The 18719-nt window shown below is 46.2% G+C and overlaps 3 protein-coding genes across 3 annotated transcripts in view; 2 read left to right on the forward strand and 1 right to left on the reverse strand.

Moving 5' to 3' along the window:
* Positions 1–18719, reverse strand: part of ube2ql1 (ubiquitin conjugating enzyme E2 QL1) — a 70889-nt gene that overhangs the window by 47906 nt on the left and 4264 nt on the right. Inside the window, exon 3 of the mRNA XM_077590504.1 lies at positions 6545–6740. The gene's annotated coding sequence lies outside the window, so the exon portion shown is untranslated. The remainder of the gene's footprint in view (positions 1–6544; positions 6741–18719) is intronic.
* Positions 2435–5590, forward strand: irx1b (iroquois homeobox 1b). The gene is made up of 5 exons (XM_077590597.1): positions 2435–3133; positions 3469–3711; positions 3929–4694; positions 4772–4832; positions 5331–5590. The coding sequence occupies exons 1-5, from the start codon at positions 2897–2899 to the stop codon at positions 5377–5379; spliced, it is 1356 nt and encodes a 451-aa protein (XP_077446723.1). The 5' UTR covers positions 2435–2896; the 3' UTR covers positions 5380–5590.
* Positions 14870–17740, forward strand: irx4b (iroquois homeobox 4b). The gene is made up of 6 exons (XM_077590725.1): positions 14870–15210; positions 15300–15485; positions 15562–15665; positions 16053–16209; positions 16308–16461; positions 16529–17740. Exons 1-6 carry the CDS (start codon positions 15166–15168, stop codon positions 17077–17079), a joined length of 1197 nt encoding a protein of 398 aa, XP_077446851.1. The 5' UTR covers positions 14870–15165; the 3' UTR covers positions 17080–17740.

The raw sequence follows: 18719 nt of genomic DNA on the forward strand, positions 1-18719 counted from the left end.
AATTGAAACAACATGGTCACTACCCATTGAACATTGCATAAACCAAGTGTCGGGCAAAACACAAAGCTTGGTGGCAATTTTATTTACCTCGTGGAAAATGACCCAGGAGGGATCGAGTAGTGCGAGTGGATTGTGGGACTTGATTTAGACGCGTCCTAATGTAAGTTATTCCTTTGTCTGGGCCCAGCTAATAGTGGGGAATGGCTTTCAAATGGAGTCAAGCTGCCTCCCGAGATCCCTCAATCCACCATCGCCATAAAGAGAGGTCTGAGGCCAGTCTAAATATTTGGTAGTCTTAGCAGGTTCACGCTAAAAGACGCACAAACGGAGGGCGTGCGCGCACTCACACACACGCCACGCGCACACACTGTGAATGCACAAGCAGGCCTCGGCTGTGAAGTTGAATGGCATAGCTCAAAGCCTTCCTCCCCCTATCCCCCCTTTTTCTCTCTTAACCGCCAAAACCATTCTCCCCCCCTTTCTCCAGCTCAGAGGAATTCATTAACTGCCTCTCCACAGAGACACTATGGAAATCAGGCAGCTACAAAGGCAGAGAGAGAAAAGAGAGGGATGAAGAGAGAGGGAGAGAGAGAGAGGGAGAGAGAGAGTGTGTGAGAGAGAGAGAGGGTGGGAGGGTAGGTTGGCTGTTGAATGGGGTTATATTATCCTATTAGATGGTGGATATGTCTCGTTTCCCTCCCTGTCATGAAAAAACAACATCAATTTTGAGTGAGAAACTAGACAGCGAGTGAGAGAGTTAGAGAGAGAGAGAGAGAGAGAGAGAGAGAGAGAGAGAGAGAGAGAGAGAGAGAGGGAAATTCAGAGAGTGTTTAACGTTGCTCTTTTATCGAGCTGAAATGGAGAGTCCCCTGGCTCCATTTACCTTGGCAATGAGGAAAGGGCCATCCATTCTCTCTATGAATGCCATTTAAAATGCCATGGAGCTTAAGCATCCTCTCTTTATGTTGCGCTCTCACACACACACACACACACACACACACACACACACACACACACACACGTATACACACACATATGTATGTCATCATGATACTATGTGTTTAAGAAAACAGCTTTCAGCCGTAAGAGCGCCCTATGGCGCTTGAGGGAGAAAGGAAGCACCACATGAGTGGAGCATCAGTTTGCCCGAGTGGGCTTTAAGCACAGTAATGAAATCATTAGACTCCCCGCCTCCCTCCTTCCCTCTCATCTCTCTTTTTCTCAGCTCGTCGGAGGGGGGATGCGTGGGGCGCTCCGGAATGATGATGAATCTGTATTTATGGGGACGGAGTAATTACGCAGCTAACCGCTGAGGGAAGCCGGGAGGGCCACAGGCCAGCGAGCGGGCGCCCGAGGTGCTCAACCTCATTAGCGCGGGCATCGGGCTCGAGTGTGGATGGGAGTTGGCCACGTCGTTTCTATTTTCACGTTAGAGCTTCCTGCTTTTATCGCTCGTAATTGCACTCATAAAAATACACCGGTACGATAGACGTATCCATTGGTTATCATTAAGGTCATGGATGAGCCCAACCCAGCTGACTCTGGCCAATAAGAGGAGCAGATCACATGATCAATAATAATTCTGTCAATTTCGCTACAGCCTAGACTTTATGCAATAATTTGTTATGCACTCACACAAAGTCCAATTTAGAGTAAATGAGGGTAAAAGACAATGAACACCATCAATTGAAAAATGACAAATTAAGTTGTCAAAGCTTACAGAATAATTACAATCTGATTTGTTCTTTATATACAGGTATGTGTGTCTTACACACCTCAGGTGCATGGCCAATACACACAGCAAAAGGAGCAGCACAATCATCAACGAACTGAAGGACAAAAATGCAGCAAAAACAGTTTTTCAATCCTTACACACACACGTGTATATATTTAAATAAGTTATTTCCCTCACTAAAATATCAAGGGGTTTGCTATCATTGTTTTAAATGCAATTACAGGGAATAAATGGCGAGATTAGTATTTTTTTTTTAGTTAAGAGCGTGTTCTCGGAACAAATTAAAATCCGTATCTCAAGGCGCCACTGCTCCATCATTGATTGGTCTACACCCATCACATCCTATAACAACAGCCCATCCTTCAGTCTACTTTATCCTCTCCATTCCTCTCAATCCCAGCCGTCGTATCCACCCCGCGGAAATATGCTCCACTGACTTCCGTCGATAATTACGGACATTCCTTCTGGACTCGGCCGGCCGTATCAATGACCCCGCCGGCCCATCTGCCCGCCATAGACGAGGATCGGCTGTCAGGCGCTTGCGTAAAGGTGATGATGGTCAAACTTATCTGATGCAAATTCCTAATTGTCCCCCATTTGAATTGCCATAAGCCATCGATTGGCCGCATCTGTGACGATAGTGTAAATAACAACGGGAGGGGTATTTCTCACAGCACTAATGAAGAGGCAAATGTAACACACACTTAACAGGGTCTCCCTTCTCCGAGCATATTGTAGACTGTTTAAAGACACCCACACCCACACACACGCACACACGCACACACACACACCACAAGCCACCCACGACCCGGGCTAACCAATGCACTAATCGCCTGCCCTGGGCATAGGAGGAGCTTGGAGCTTAAGTAGGCTGCCAATCACTGCGTCAGCCCCACATCCACATCCACATCCAAAAAGCTCCCCCGGCCAAACGCGCGCATCCCTCCGCGCTCGACGTGCCAAAGTGGGGCTTTGACTCGTGCGTGCGAGAGGAAGCTCCACACTTTCCAAAGAGAGGACTCTGCTAGCAGATTTCAGATCCCTCTTTTTATTTGCAGCTTCTTCCACTATCTATTTGGGATTTTTCTTCTTCTTCTTCTTCTTGTCGATTTTTGGGAGAGATTTTTTTTTAGTGATTGATTTTTTTTTTTTTTACTGGACATGGCTTTCCCTCAGCTGGGGTACCCCCAGTTCCTCAACGCCGCCCATGAAGTGTACGCGGGGGAACGACCGGCCTCGAGCCGGGAAGGGAGCGGCGAAAGTGGAGTGAGCTCGTCCGCGACAGCCGCCGCCGTCGGCTCAATGCTTGGGATGTACGGGAGCCCCTGGGCCGCCCCCAACTACAGTGCCTTTCTCCCCTATAGTGGAGGACCAGACCTCGCCCTCATCTCCCAAATGGTAAGACAGAACTTATGGCTTTTTTAACAGTATTAATAGCTAGAAAATAATTTAGGATAATGATAGAGTAATATTATTTTGCGTGCAAAATACTTACATTTAAAATGTTAAACTGTCATTGTGACAGGCGAATGTTAATGGAGTAAATAGCTTTAATAAGAAGAAAAAAAATAAGCAATTGCCATGATTCGAGGAGTGATTAAGAAATGAAATTGTAATAATGTACAAAAAAATAATTGTGCCCATATTCTTAATGTTTAGACACATTTTTTTTTCTTTTTCTAAACACAAAACTAAATAATCTCCTAAATTTCATTTTAATTTTTGCATTTTAGGGTTCCCAGTACGAATTAAAGGACAGCCCCGGCTCCCACCCGGGCTCTCTACCTGTGCACGCGGCTCAAGGTTTTTATCCTTACGGACAGTATCCTTACGGAGACCCGTCAAGGGCCAAGACGGCCACACGGGAGACCACTAGCACCCTGAAGGCCTGGCTGCAGGAGCACCAGAAAAACCCTTACCCCACCAAGGGGGAGAAGATCATGCTTGCTATCATTACGAGGATGACGCTCACCCAGGTGTGCCTGAAAACATTTTATTAAATGTCAAAAGTCAGCTCTCAATAATTTTGGGGGGAAACGGGCACGAGAAAAAAAAAATTGAAATATGACAAATGCTCTTTTTTTTAAAGGCAGGCCAAATTCAAGGATTACTTTAAAGTTTTTTTTTTCATGGCAGGCCAAATTACTAAAGTCGAGAATGGTTTAATAAAAAAAGGTGTTCTGGTTCTGTCAGGTGTCCACGTGGTTCGCCAACGCACGCAGACGTCTCAAGAAGGAGAACAAGGTGACGTGGGGCCGCAGCGCCGAGGACCGCGACGGACGCATCTTTAGCAGTGACAACGAGGACGAGCCGGACAAGAACGGCAGCGACGACGACGACGAAGACGAGGAGATCGACTTGGAGACGGTCGATATTGAACGACCGGAGGAGGAGCGCGCGGCGGCAGCAGAGCACGGCTGCGGCAAGGGGGAGATGGAGAGGGAGAGGGAGGAGGAGAGGGAGGCGGGGGAGGCGGACGCGCCCGGCGGCGAGGCCCAGGCCCGGACACTTTCCCTCAACAAGAGCCAGCCGACGGTCAAACTGTCAGATCGCCGCTCCCCCGGCACGCAAGAGTGCCAGAGAGCGGCGCAGAGCAAACCCAAAATCTGGTCCCTGGCCGAGACGGCCACGGCGCCGGACAAGGCGCAGCGAGCTCCGCGCGTCTCACACGCGCAGCAGGCGGCCTCGGCGTCGGCCTCGGCGCCCGGCGGACACCCGGCGCTGCTGTCGGCTCACGGGATATACACCTGCCAGATCGGCAAACTGCACAACTGGGCCAACGCGGCTTTCCTCAACGCCAACTCGCTCTTGAGCGTGCGTTCGCTCCTCGGAGGCGCGCAGGCCGGACATCTGCCTCTGCCAGCCGCGCGACCGGGACACGGGACTTCGGGGACGGAGGACGACAGCGACGGGGACGGGGACGGGGACTCGTCCGGGAGCTTTAGTCCCAAAAGAGACGGTACGACGACGGTACCACGACTGGACGTGATGGCCCGCCACGCCCCAATCACAACTGTATTGTTCTCATTTGTTTAGATGAAGACAGCGACCACAGGCCGGATTCCCTCAAGTCTCCTTTCCGCCTCCTCACAGACAGGTAAATAAAAGAGCAGCTATTTATTTATCAAATCAAGTCCACCACAATGCCATCCAGGCTCAATTTCTTGCCACGTGTCGACTGCTAAATGAAGCCTCCAGCGGAGGTAAACAGTGTTCCACCTCGGTGGGCACGCGGGCTGAGTTCCGAGGCCATAAATCATGTGATTGAGAGGCCACTTTAACGCCTCGTCAGGCAGCGAGGGTCCTGGGGGGACCCCTTGGAGTTATCTCTCCTCACCCGGGTCATTTCAATCATATGCGCCTAAACCAGACTCAATGCAGTCAATGCACGTCAAAGAAAAATCACTGATAGCGTTAATGTAACAGAGGATGAAGCCTTTGAACAACAAATTTGCTTTTTTTGATTTAGACGGATTCGGTTAAATACGGCAGATAAACCCAATATAAATGTGTCAAATGCTTTTCATGCAAGTCATGATTTGATGGTTGAATATTTACACATATTAAGTTGATTCTTCCCCCTTCTCTTCAACAGACCTCACCACGGCGCAGGAACACAGCGAGCGCTCACATCGTCGTTATGAAAATACGGATGGATTCAAAGTATATATATGTAACTGGGAACAATTTAACAAAGACAATTTTTGACAGGGCAACCTGTTAGAATGTTACTGTTTAGCCTATACATGAAAAAAAGATGTTTCCTTGTTACTGATTTGCTCGTGCCTCTCATTTATGTCCTTTTTCTCTCTCTTACTGTTGCTTTTGAAAATTGTAAATACAAGATATGAATTTTTCTTTAAAGAATATATTTTTCAGAAACTAAATAAATGTCATTATAGTCATTTATTATTGAAAAACAAGTCTTGGTCTATCTGTTCAAGTCAAATTGCTGTGTGTCTGAGTGTGTATGGAAATAGGCCCAAATCAAATTTATGAATTTTTTTTATATTTTATACACATTTGCCATTGTTATTCCTGCGAGAGCTTCAATTTAATTGCACGGATTCTAACAATGTGTTTTAATCTATTTGCCGGATTATTTTTGATCACCTAGTTGTCTCATATTAGCTTCGCACGGACGCCAACCAAAGCCATCTGGCGGTGACCCCTCCTCGCAAGAAAAGTCCCCAAAAAAGCTCAACTCCGGCCAAAATTCAAAGACTTTAAAGCCGCCATTTGGACGTCCCGGCAAACGCGACGGAAATTTAAATGGAAGATTTCCAGGGCCTCACGGACTCACGCCTGCGCTTTCAGCCGGGTCCCTTTTTTTTTACACTTTAATGTTGGATTACGCCCCCTCGGTGGCACCGCAGCTATACCTCTGAAATATGGATCAGAAGGCGGCAAAGGCCAACGGCCGGCGGGGGGCAAAGCAGCTCGGGGGGTGGCGCGGGCCCGGTGGCTTGTGTGTCACTCCACCTCATCTTTGACGTTCAAGGCCCTCCAATAGCGGGGGTGGAGAGAAAGATAGAGCGAGGTAGGGGGTCTTAGAGCTGTCAAGCATAAAAGCCGTGGCTCCTACTCGGATTCGTGCATGCCTCGTGATTTGGGGGAGGGCTGCATGTGTCCCCCCGTAGGCCTCAAGGGCCCCATAAAGACCCTCTTGTATAAGCGCAAAACGATGTGGAGCCCAAATGAATTTACGTCATGTGTGATGGCGAGGAAACATTTGAAAAGTGGGAATGGCGCACATTTCGTCGGGGTTTTCTGACAGGTACACGCGCCCGAATGGTCGCAAGGACTTACCCCCACAGGGTGGCGGTCGGGCGTGGGTCTGAGAAGGGCGCAGAATTGGGATTCTGTTTTCCTCCAATTGATAGGAGCCAAGAGGTGGCTCGGGCATCTGGGTAAGATGCTAATGGACAACTGTCCGAGTTCTCGTAGGCCACTTGGCTCGCCAAGGGCACGCCGGTCAGAATCAGTCAGCTGACCGTTCCCCAGTCTGAGAAAGAATGAAGAAATATGTAAGTAGTTGCAAAAATCTCAGATGAGGAATGTAACCGGCAATTGCTTGAAAAAATGCCAAGTAAACCTCACGGGTAGCGAGTAAATACGATACATACAGTGTCTTTGAGGAGACATGACACACTCACTTAATAAGTCTTATCGAGGTGCGATTGACTCACTGACGCCCTCTCATGAGAGCAAACACGACTTTGGTCACGGGTAAAGAAGTTGACATTTATTTATTTTTTTCCCCCCACTTTATAGATCCCATCAATTCAATGCACAATGAGAGATTGGATCAGAACACAGGCGATAATAAGCGGCCCGCCCACTCTGGCGTTCTGTGGAGAGCAACGCTGAGAGCTGTCATTGATGTAGGAACAAGATGGAAGGAGGCCAGGCACTTGAGGCCATTTTCACTTCCTCTGCCAAATCTGACAGACTGCCATCGGCACGGCTGAGGAGAATATTAGCCGCTCCCTTTCCATCTCCTTCTCTGGTTTTTCCGCCTGCCGGCCAGATCGAGCGTGTGGCTGGCTGTCCTTCCAGGAACCCAAACAATATGTTATTCTTTCAAACTTGGATATCAGTGAGCGCTTGCATGATGGCGCTGAAAATGACATCAAACCAGCCTTTCATCATGTACACAGCATGTCCAAAAAAAACAACAACGTGCGCTATGAAAGGAGGCACAATAAAAAAAAAAAAAGTGAGCAGATCCAATATTTTGATTCGCATTTCTTGGCTGGAGCTGCGAGAAAAACTTCCTCAAGTTCACACGAGATGGCAGTTGTTTCTCATCCAACCTGCGCCCAAACTTTTCAGAAACGGTGCATGCTGGGAAGGAGCGAGAGAAGAAAAAAACAACAACAACAACAACACACACTCTCTCTCTCTCGCACTGGGATGCCAGCATTCTCTGCGGAGTTTTGGGGGGACGGTGCGAGCCCCTCAAACTCTCAGTGTGAATGAAGTCTTCATTGGCGCTTTAGTATTCGTATATAGGCTCTTTGGTGAATTCTAATCCCTATTAAAGAGGCAGATTATAGAAGGGATTTGTCTTTGATTCTCCTGTCCCACTGCTCTTTTCTGTCAGCACGGCCTACTCAGCCCGTATCTTTCCCTCGTTTCCTTTCTCTCGCCGCTGATGGGATGGTCACGGACCCGAACAATGACGGCCTCCTCGCTCTCCCACCCTCCGTCGACTATATAACCACATGTATGAGAGGGCCCCCGTATAGGCCACTGAATGGATTTGTTAAAGGACCCCGGTAGACTAGACCTCGCGTGACGCGGGCTCTATCCCCCTTTTAGGGTCTCTCCGCATGGGAGCGAGCTCCCCGGTACGCCCCACCGCTCGTTAAGCACCGCCACCTTTCCTCTCTTCGTTGGCGAGGAGATAATCGGGCTTATGCGATGACGAGGTGCTCTTTTGACAGTCGTCAGCTCATCTGTGATCCAATCAAGACCAAATCCGCCATTGTTCTCCCCTCAAAGTGTCTCAAATCCGCTTGCGCGAGAGAGAGAGAGAAAAAAAGAGAGAGAGAGAGAGGGAGAAGAGCCGCATTCTTTATCCTGCCAATCACTCCTGACATTCCTGCCACTGTTACCATGGTCCGGGGTCGGAGGTCGTGAAAACAGAGAGCACACGGCCCACTCGGGGTGAATGGCGAGGGGCTAAAAGGAGGGACTCGCCGGGCAATGGCCTCATTGGTCAGCCGACCCGGGGGGTAAATGTAGACAAGTTGGGGGCTAGATAGCCCCGCTGAGAGGGGCGGCCCGGCAGAAAGGCACGGGCAGGGGCGGGGAATGGCGGTGGGATGAGGAGCCGCCGTGAGCGAGGTTGCGGGTGCAGAAACAAGGGAAAAGATGGGGGGTTGGGGAGAGAAAGATAGAGAGAGAGACCCGGTTTGATTGCAAAACAGCTTTTACAGAAGTCGACCTCCAGGGGCCGGGAGAAGAAAAGGCCGACACGGTGTCAAAAGGTCCAGCAGAAGAGATAATAAACATAGTACTTAATAGAGCAGGCATTTGATTGACATTTCAAGTATTCTTTTCCAATAGAAAAAGACCCACATTTAAAGAACCGTGTTTGATTATGGTTTGCCATCTCAAAAGTAAATTTGGCGAGGAATCCGTCATGTCGTTGCGGGATAAGCGGGGCGCCGGGTTAAATCTGTTGTATTATTGTCAAAAGAATAATTTCTGTATCCAATTGTATTCATGTGTATACATAAGTGAGCAAATGTTTAGCCTAGACACGATATCATAGGGAATTTGCGCCATTCACTGTTCCTCCGTGGGGATTAGTGGAATTAAGCGTTTAGCATAAAGGCAAAGTATCACAACTCATGGGTAATTCAACAAGCGCCACAATGCGCAAGTTTACAGGCTGCAGCTTCCTAGCCCGAGCTTTTTGTTAGATTGCAGCTGCGAGAAATACACATAGCAAATACTGTGATAGAGAAAGAGAGTGAGAAGTCTTTTCTAATCCATTCAAGGCCATAATCTGAGGCAAAAAAAACACATGGGAAGGGGTCGCGGGTGCTTTACTTTTCGGATCGATGGCTCCTTTCAGCAAATTGGGAACGGTGAAAATTCTTTCGGTAATTCTTTCAAAATCCCCTGACGGTGTTGAATTAGTGGGAAGATATAATTCAATTAAATTCAATTAAATGATCATTTTCATGTATCATTGGGGCTAGTACTCATCAGAACGCACTAGTGTGCTACAACAGGCCAAAGGCTGTGACAAAGAGTGCGCGTGCCCTCTACTGGCCCGGCTTCAACGGTTCGTACGTTGGATTTATTTTAAGGGACTGTCGTGAAAACGCTGATTGGAATGGTGGACATGGAAAAAAAAACCGAAAAACATTGTAGTGACAAAAATCCAGCCAAAAAGCACAGAACAAATTCAGTTAGCGATACATAAGATTACAAATCCACCTTAGTTGGGCATACAAACTGATTACAGCGGGCCTTAACGTTGACACACTGTATCGTGTATACGTATATCAAGATATGAATACGCTGTGCGTCAAATATAAATCTATAGTCTTCACTTCTGATAACTCCAAGGGTCACATACAGCGAATCCAAAGATGAATTACACACGAAAGACACACGCCGTCAAACTCTCTGTTACAAGCCACGCAAATACACAAACGCAAATACACACACATAAATCTGTGTGTGCATGTGTCTAAGATAGACAGGGGTTAATATACCCCATTAAGCTCTATTAGCCTAAATGACTCGGGCAGATGAAGGAGGACTCCCATGACTCTGGATGTGTGCGCGTACACTTGCACGGGGGGTGCGGGGGGGGGGGGGGTTCGAGCACACCTGCCAACTGTTTATCTGCAAGCCGCACACTTGCACGCAGACTGAGGGGGGTGGGCCGCGGAGATCTGGTTTCCCGCTGTCACAGATGCTTACCCGCCTCTCTATTACTGACGTGATTGGAGTGGACACAGAAAACTGGCGGTCCCGTTCCCACCGGGCCCCGTCTGAGGCACTTAATCGACTGCGATCGCGTTCTACCCCCGTCGGTTGCCTGGCTTTTTGGAGCGCTCGCTCGGGATTGATACGTACGGGTGTAGCGTTTGATGGCACGTGATCGGGTTTGGCGCGTGCCACCGGGCTCGTGGGAGATGGCCAATCGGGGGATAGGACACGGCGTACTGCTGTAAAGTGGGGAAATTTGACAAACAGATGATCAGTGGGAAAGGCGTCCAGAGATTTTGGTCCCTTTCAGAAGTTAACGCTGCCGGTGGCCTGGAGCCCAGCAAGGCCTCAAAGACGTATGACGTGAAATCCGCAACCGCCATCCACGCCAAAGGAAACAAGCGGGCCAGTGTTTCGCGCTCGCTCGGTCAGAAAAAGAACTGTGATCTCTTGACCTCGGCTCAATAACAACTGCAATTGAACCTACTTCTGCCTGAGGCCAACACGCGAGCACGCAATCACCCCCCGCACGGACGCAAAGTGTGTGGCATTATTTATATCGACCGCTTGGTGGCGCTTGAGCTCTAAATACTACAAGTACTCTTCCAGAGCTGAGGGATGTTCGTACGTAGTAAGTTCTTAGCTACCATACTGGATCCAATGAGAAACTACACTAAATATGGTGGATTAATGTCATGCTCATTAAAATACTATGACATTAAATCAATAAATCAACTTTAGAGGGTTATTTGGGGCCATAATTGCAGTGTATTCCTGTTTTTATTCATTCGAATGTGATTTTCAAAAAAAAAAATCTGGTCATTCATTTAATCCATGCTATGACATTAAATAAATAAATGTTATCGGGTATTATACTTAGTATAAATCTGTTTTTATCAATTTAGTTTGAATAATATTGTATTTATATTTAGATATTTAATTGGTGTATTCCTGGTTTTATTCATTTGAATGTGATTTTCATTTTTTTTTCTTCAGGTCATTCATTTAATACATGCTGACATTAAATAAATAAATGTTATTGGGTCTTATAATCAGAGTATAAATCTGTTTTTATCAATTTAGTTTGAATAATATTGTTTTTACATATTGATATTTAATCATGAAACAAATAATAACCAAATATTTCTGAAAAAATAATACAACCTGACACCGAAAGTAAGATTTCAATGAAAAACAATTAGCGAAACAAATACAAATGAGCCGAAAGAAACGTGATAGATCAATGGCGGATCATTGGAAGCCGACGTGGACTTAAATGTTTGTTAATGGCTGTATTGGTCCCTGCAGACTGGGACTGAATAATGGATGTGGGCTGCACAAGTAATGAAGTGGAAGTGATCGGGAGGAATATGACTGTCCTCCCAGGGTTCAACGCAAACGGCGTGCACACTTAAGAGCTGCCTGTAGCCTAAACCTCCCTCTCTGCCTGTGTCTGTCTCACTTTTCGTCTTTCTCACACGTACACACACTAACGCGGGGCGCAGCGGCTAAGAGGGTTAGCTTGTCTCTCTTCCCCTATGCTACATCATTGATGAGGAGAGCCATGGCATTTAGACCGTTCAGCAGCTCAACCGCTTCCATGAGGACCATGGCTAAAAAAATAAATAAAAAGAACTATAGGAAGATCTCAGTGGTCAGATAGCGTCGCAGTCTTATTTTTGGTGAATCCCATTGAGTCTAACCAGAATAGTCACGTCACAATAAATGCCATACTCGGCTATTTTGGGACAATCGGACAGTATCCCATTTGGTTTCAAGATCGGATCGGATCCAAACTATGTTTTCTATTGGTCCACAGCCATTACCATTAATAGTTATGAACATAAAATCTATTTCAAGGGTTCGACATCAATAAACGTGTTAGTGATTTTCTGGCATGTTATTGCTGAACATTTTCTCTTGCTTCTCATTATTTTACTGGTCTAAAAATATGAGTATAAGATTGGCAAAACATTTAGAAATAAAATGTCAAATAAACTGCACTGGGACACGAGGGCGGATAAAAAAATGGGATTCTATTGGCTTGTCAGCAATGGTCAGTGGAATGGAAGAAAAAAAGCTAAATAGATTTTTTTGATGCAAATGTGTCTTCTTGCAACAAACAGAAAATAATTTATAATAAATTGCCCTTTGTTTCTGTCACTTTCCACTTGTTTGTTGCAGTCATTTCCTGGTTACATGCTCAAGATATTTACAATCTACCTAAGTACGTATAGTATAATAGCGTTTTCATCCCATTTAAACCCCGCAGGGTAGAAAAAACCAAACCAAACCACCAAACCAGATCAGGAAGTAGTACACACAAACAACTTGGAAATAACTAATTGGTTGAAATAGTAAGGGAAGATTGTTTACAATCATATGATTAATCCTAGAAGCAAGAGATGAATTACCATTCGTGTGCTACTTGGTCACTTGCAGTCAATGAACAACCCTCACTTTGTTAAAACAGCAAAGATAAGTCATATGTTAAGCCAGGTAATCAAATAAGGGTGACGACAATCAACTGAGAGAGAAAAAACAAACAAAAATAAAAACTGAGCACGAGTGGAGCAAAACATCTATGAACCCCCCCCCCTCCAAAAATAAATAACACAAAAACATCATGTGGACGGTCAAGTGACAAAACCTCCAAGCAACAACTTATGTGAGGAACAAAGGGAAAAATGTGTGACTACGTCGCAGCGACAAAAAGTCTAGAGCGGAGGGTCAAAGGGACTCTGAAAAATACTAAAATACATTTCCTTTGAGTTCTTTTGATCGGAATGAAATGTTACAAGAAATGATACATATGAAGCAACAATAATCAAAATAACAGTACGGTTCGTTGCTAACATTTAGGCTAAAAAGTGAAGCAATTGCCCCTTTTAAAACGTTATTCTAACAGTTTGTTTTGCAAAGAAAAGTTTGAAAATAAAAATAATGCTCAGTTAGAAACAGTTAGCAGACAATCATGCTAAATTTGGAGATGAAACTCCATCTGATCAGACTCGATTGGATCGTTTCCAATCTATTTCTGCAATCCTCCCCAAAAAACAATTCCGTCCGGCCCGAACGTATTTCCAAGATGAGACCAAAAGCATCTACGTGTTAAACCCAGATTAAAATTGCATAGCTTTCCGGGTTTAGGCTGGCAAATATTCAAATGCGGCGCTTTGTGATGGAAGGAACTTGTGATTGGAGTTGTTTGGGCCTTTCCCACAAACAACCTGCACACTGCCCTCCTCTCACATTAACACGCTTCTATCATTAACCCCATTGTCCCACCTCCTGCATAATAGCTGGCGCCGAATGCGTGAAGGCTAGAAAAAGAATGCACTTTCCTCCCCGTCCTCTTCTTTCACGGAGCATTTTCAAATGAATGATTGATGCGAGGGGAGCGCGATCAAAAAGATCCAATCACGGTCTAACGAACGCAGGGCCCCCTACGAAATATAGATACATATACTTACTGGGGGGAACGTCCATGAATTTATAAAGACGCCGTATATGAATATAGAAGTAGCTCTTTGAATAATCCAAAAAAAGAGAGGAAATAAAATATATGCTTTGAAGAGGAAGCGAGATGAGCGGCAACTTTTGCCGTGTTCATTGTCAACGGCGAAACAAATTGCTATTGTCTTTGACTGGCATATGTTTTGTGCGTGGAGATAACTTCATTTCCCGTCTTTGAGCGCAGATGAGCGCGTCGACAGTTAGTACGTGTTCGCTATATGGGCACCTTTGGCGGGACAAATGGAATGTCAATCAAGAAAAGGTACACAGATGCAAACCCGGCACCCCCCCCCCCCCCCCCCCCCCACACTCCCCTGGCTCCGGTGGGGCCGAGGATGTTTTCTGATGCGGCTTTGTTGTTCCTGCCTTACTCCGGTTGCACTGGGAATATTTAGTCCTTTTACCCCCTTTCCCTTTCGCTCCAATCGACTCTTCAATATCCGTCCAATTCTTGTGAAGTTTCCCACAAAGCTTTTCCTTGTGTAAAATCATAAGACAGAACTAACTGCAATACTTTCTCAGGGCAATTTGTTTTTTTTACCTCGGGGGGTAAACAATCTCTAGCCTAAACGATGACCTGCGCGGCGTTGAGTAAAACGCGGTCGGGTGTGAATTTGATTTGAAAAGAGATTTAAAAAAATACAAAAAACGTTTAAGGCTTTATCATTAAAACATGACAAGCCATTCACTTGGCAAATGTGCTTACTCGAGGGAATGCCGGCTGTTTACTCTTTGATTAATTTGCTTACATAGGGGGGGACTTGAACGCCCTCCCTAATGGTGAATGAGTTGATGACAGGGAGATTTCTCCGTGGTGACAAGTTATCTCCACTACAGGGCCAAAGCGATTATGTTAATACCAGGTTGTAGTCATCAATCATCTCGCGTCAAAGTGCTGTCAAAGGCAGTCACGACCCCCCTTCCCCCCCAAGCCTAAGTCGTGCGCGTTTCAGAAAAAAAAGGGAATAGATGACATTCAAACGACGCCCGGAGCGAGTCGGCAAGGCTCCTTAATTGATAAATAAGGGCTGGAATGAGGAGAATTAATGAACCGCGTCGCCTTCACGTGAGACGCGCGCGACGCGGCGAGTGACGTCACGCAGGCGCGGTTTAAATTGGAGGAGCGCCGCGCGCAGGGCTTCTTGGCTTTGGCTTTTTTTATCTTCCTCGCCGTGATCTTCTTGTGTGTCACTCGGTGACACTTGAGAGGGCGACGGGAAAGAGAGGAAATGACTTTTCCAAACTCTCGCGTGCGCCTTTAGCAAAATGAAAGCGGTGCGTAAATGTCTGTCAGCGACCTCTTTTGGATTAAGCGCCAAGTGCTATTAAAACTTTCAATTGAAAGCATGTTCGAATAGTTTTGGACGAGTGACAGGAGTTGATTTTTTATTCAAGGGGTACGGGGGGGCATCAGATGCTTTTTGAAGGCATCCCTATGATCTGATCTTCTCGCTGCCATGGCTTACTCCCAGTTGGGATACTCCTACTCCACTCCGCCACAGGTAAGTAACAAGGACTTGAACTGGCACTATTTAATGGTCTCGAGGGCGGGTCTAAATGATCGCGATTGCGATTGTTTTTTTGGGGGAAGTTTCTGATGAGCCCGAGCCATCTCGCCGGCTGCTTGGAGCCGGGATCCCCGCAGTCCCACCCGGCGCTGCGCTCCCCGGGTCACCAGCTCACCTCTGGCGGAGGAATCGGGGTGTGCAGCCCTTACCCAAAGCGTCAAGGGTACTACAACACTTGCGCGAGCGACCCCACCTCGCTCTACTCCAGGGTGAGTTTCATCAAAAGTTATGCGGCTTTGCGGTTGATGCCAAGTACTGAAAAAAGTGTCTTAACTGTAATTGCAGGGGACGTTGCAAACTAAAGCTTCTGTACATACGGGGGCATCTCACACGCCGGGTTATTATCCTTATGAATATACATTTGGACATTATTCTTATGACAGATATGGGTAAGTAGGCATTTGACTTTAAATTTTTTACTGATTTTATGGAGTGAAAACAATCTCAATTTAAAGCATCGGTGCAGCAAAATCGTTTTCCTCTAAAGTACGGTTTGTTATTTTAAATGTCAAAGTCAATTTGAACTTTTAGTAATTGAGAAGTGGTTCAAAACTATTCGAAACCAGGTTTTGACAGCATGGCTCACCGCTAAGGATAAACGTATAAAATGTTTGTTAAAGCGCACCCAAAGAAATTTGGTAGGCAAATCTACATTTTTCTGTTATTCACAAAAATGAAAATTACAAAAATTAAAATAGATAATCATTGTCAGTTTTTTTTAAAGTCAAAAGCAAAATGAAGCGGTTTCACGCATGCTTCTCTCGACTGCTATTTAGTTATTCCTCCTCGGAAGGAGCTTCACGGCGTAAGAATGCCACCCGGGAAACGACTGGCACGCTGAAGGCCTGGCTGCAAGAGCACCAGAAGAACCCTTATCCCACTAAAGGAGAAAAAATCATGCTGGCCATCATCACCAGGATGACCCTCACCCAAGTGAGCGTAATCTTAAATATTAACACACAACATCAGCAATGCTTCATAAACTCAACCCTAATTATCGTTCCTTGACGCCAATTCTGTGACTTCCACAGGTGTCCACGTGGTTCGCCAATGCCCGCCGGAGGCTGAAGAAGGAGAACAAGGTCACCTGGTCGCCACGAGCTTGCAAAAGCTCGGAGGACAGGGGTCGCGATGAAGACAGTAACGACGCGGAGAAGTCGCTTAAAGGGGACAAAGACCATCGAGGTTAGTGTACCAAAGTCGATTTGATTTCGGTCCTTTGGTACAAATGGACGCCCTCCTCCCTCCTCAGATGGACAGTCTGGTGACCTGCAGAGCGATCTGGAAGACTTTGACCTTCTGGAGTCTGACGCGTCCGACTGCGAACCCAAGCCGCCGTTCGTACCAGAGGACAATAAAGTCGATTCAAACGATCCACACGGTCACCTCGCGTACAACTCCGACAGATTGTCGCCAGACTTCCCCAAAGTCACGCCGCTCCAAGACCAGACCTTCTATTCGATGCCAGAAGCGCACGACGCGGACGCCAAACCCAAAATCTGGTCCATCGCTCACACCGCCGCATCTCTGGATCCCGCCTCGGAGCCCCAATTCCCTCCGTGCATGCTGTTGACCGGCGCCTCCTCCCCCGGCTTTCCGTCCAACATGGCGCTACCCAAAGCGGAGCGAAGGCAGGAATCGCCAGTGGACACTCTTCGGGAGTGGGTGGACGGAGTTTTCCACGGCCCGCCGTTCCAACAGTCCAAGACCTCCGATGGCTGGAATGGTTTGAGCGACACGTCGGCCAGCAACAGAACATCCGGGCAAGCTTTTAAACTGGTGAGATCGACCACATCCTTGTAGTAGCCCATGCGTCGTCACTTTGGAAGGCTACTTGGACTTGTCCACTTTGTATTTTTGGTGTTGTGACCAAACAAATCCTCACAAAATCCACCTCGTTGTCGTGTATCACCACTAACTAACAACAAATGCACAATGAATCCACAGGCAAATGTCTTATCTCAATGACCCAAAGGATTCTAGGAAGACACTTATACATTGAAATTTGAACGTTTTCGCACATATTCCTATCACAATAATCGAAATGCAATGAGATGATTAAAAACACTTACTATAACTCAATATTTTCCAAGGATTCACTGTAAAAAATGAATTCTGAAATGGTCTTGCTTATCTACACGCTCATCCATGAGCCTGAAAGCCACGTGCAATATATTCAAAAAGAATCTTTTTACATCAAGAATCCACCAAAGATGAACAAAAAAATATTTTGACTCAAAACAGTCAATGTTTCACCAATCAATGACAAAAAGAGACAACTGTACACTGTACCAAAATGACCAGTGTGACCTTTCTATGAATTTTCAACAAACAGAAATCCTATATAGATGATGACGGCCATACATTTCTCTGGCGCATGCAAAGTCTGTCTTGCACGTTCATCTTCCCACAAAAAGTCAATCACCAGAATAAACGATGGGATGTAGTGTGACACCTGCCCTTATACAAGTTTACCTTCTTATGTCTCTCAAATCCTCTAAAACAATGCGATGGTGCTCAATTCCTCGGTGGCTGCCATGTGTGTGCGCTCGCGACTTTAAGCAAGAGTGTGCTTTAAGGGAGCGAAAGGGGGAAGTGGATTGTATTCAGCCGTGACTAATGGAAACACACAGAGGAGGGTGCTGCTAAATTGTTAAATCGATGCCACTTCCAACCGAGCTCCAGATATAGCTGCAATCAGCCATGCGTCCCCTTTCATTAGGCATCTTTTGACTTTGGCATTCCGGGAATTCCACGCAACCTTCCGCTAAACTAAAAACTTAAATCCAGGGCCACCGGCGTCGTCACCGTTTGCCACGCGTGCCCGCTTTCGGTGGCTTCTCGCTACAAACAATTAGCCACGATGCAAAGAAACGGGTGGAACTTATCAAAGTTCCGTCTGCTTTACATATAATGTAAAAGGACTATCGGGTTTAGCGCTAAGAGCGGCTAAACTATTGTTTTTAAAAAGGCAGAACGACACGAAATAACGTCTTCTCGCCACCATTGTTCTCCTGTTTTCGATTTAGGAGCAGTGATAAAGTATTTATCAGAACAGAGGAGGGATCTTCCCAGGCTTTGTATGGAATTAACCATTTCACATTAAATAATTCAGGAGGAATTCATCCGAGAATTTCATTCTCTTTCTGCTTCATAAATAAATGAGACGTAAGATGATAAATAATGACATCTGACTTCTTATTTTGGGAAGTTTTCTTTCCCCAACTCGCGGACAGATCTTAACCGTAACGTGTGCTTTTTCTTTCGCCTTCTTTTCGCAATGAAACCATTTAAAGGAATGCTTTAAAAGAAGAGTCTTAAAGGCTATGGGATGGCATCGGGATGAGAAGTTGACCCTCTCGTGAGTGGGGTTAAGAGCTATGAGAGCGCACTTGCCTTCACCGTCTACATTGGAAGGCAGATGTTTTCTCCTGAGAATATAC

The sequence above is a fragment of the Stigmatopora argus genome, chromosome 21 (assembly GCF_051989625.1).
Source record: "Stigmatopora argus isolate UIUO_Sarg chromosome 21, RoL_Sarg_1.0, whole genome shotgun sequence".
NCBI lineage: Eukaryota > Metazoa > Chordata > Actinopteri > Syngnathiformes > Syngnathidae > Stigmatopora > Stigmatopora argus.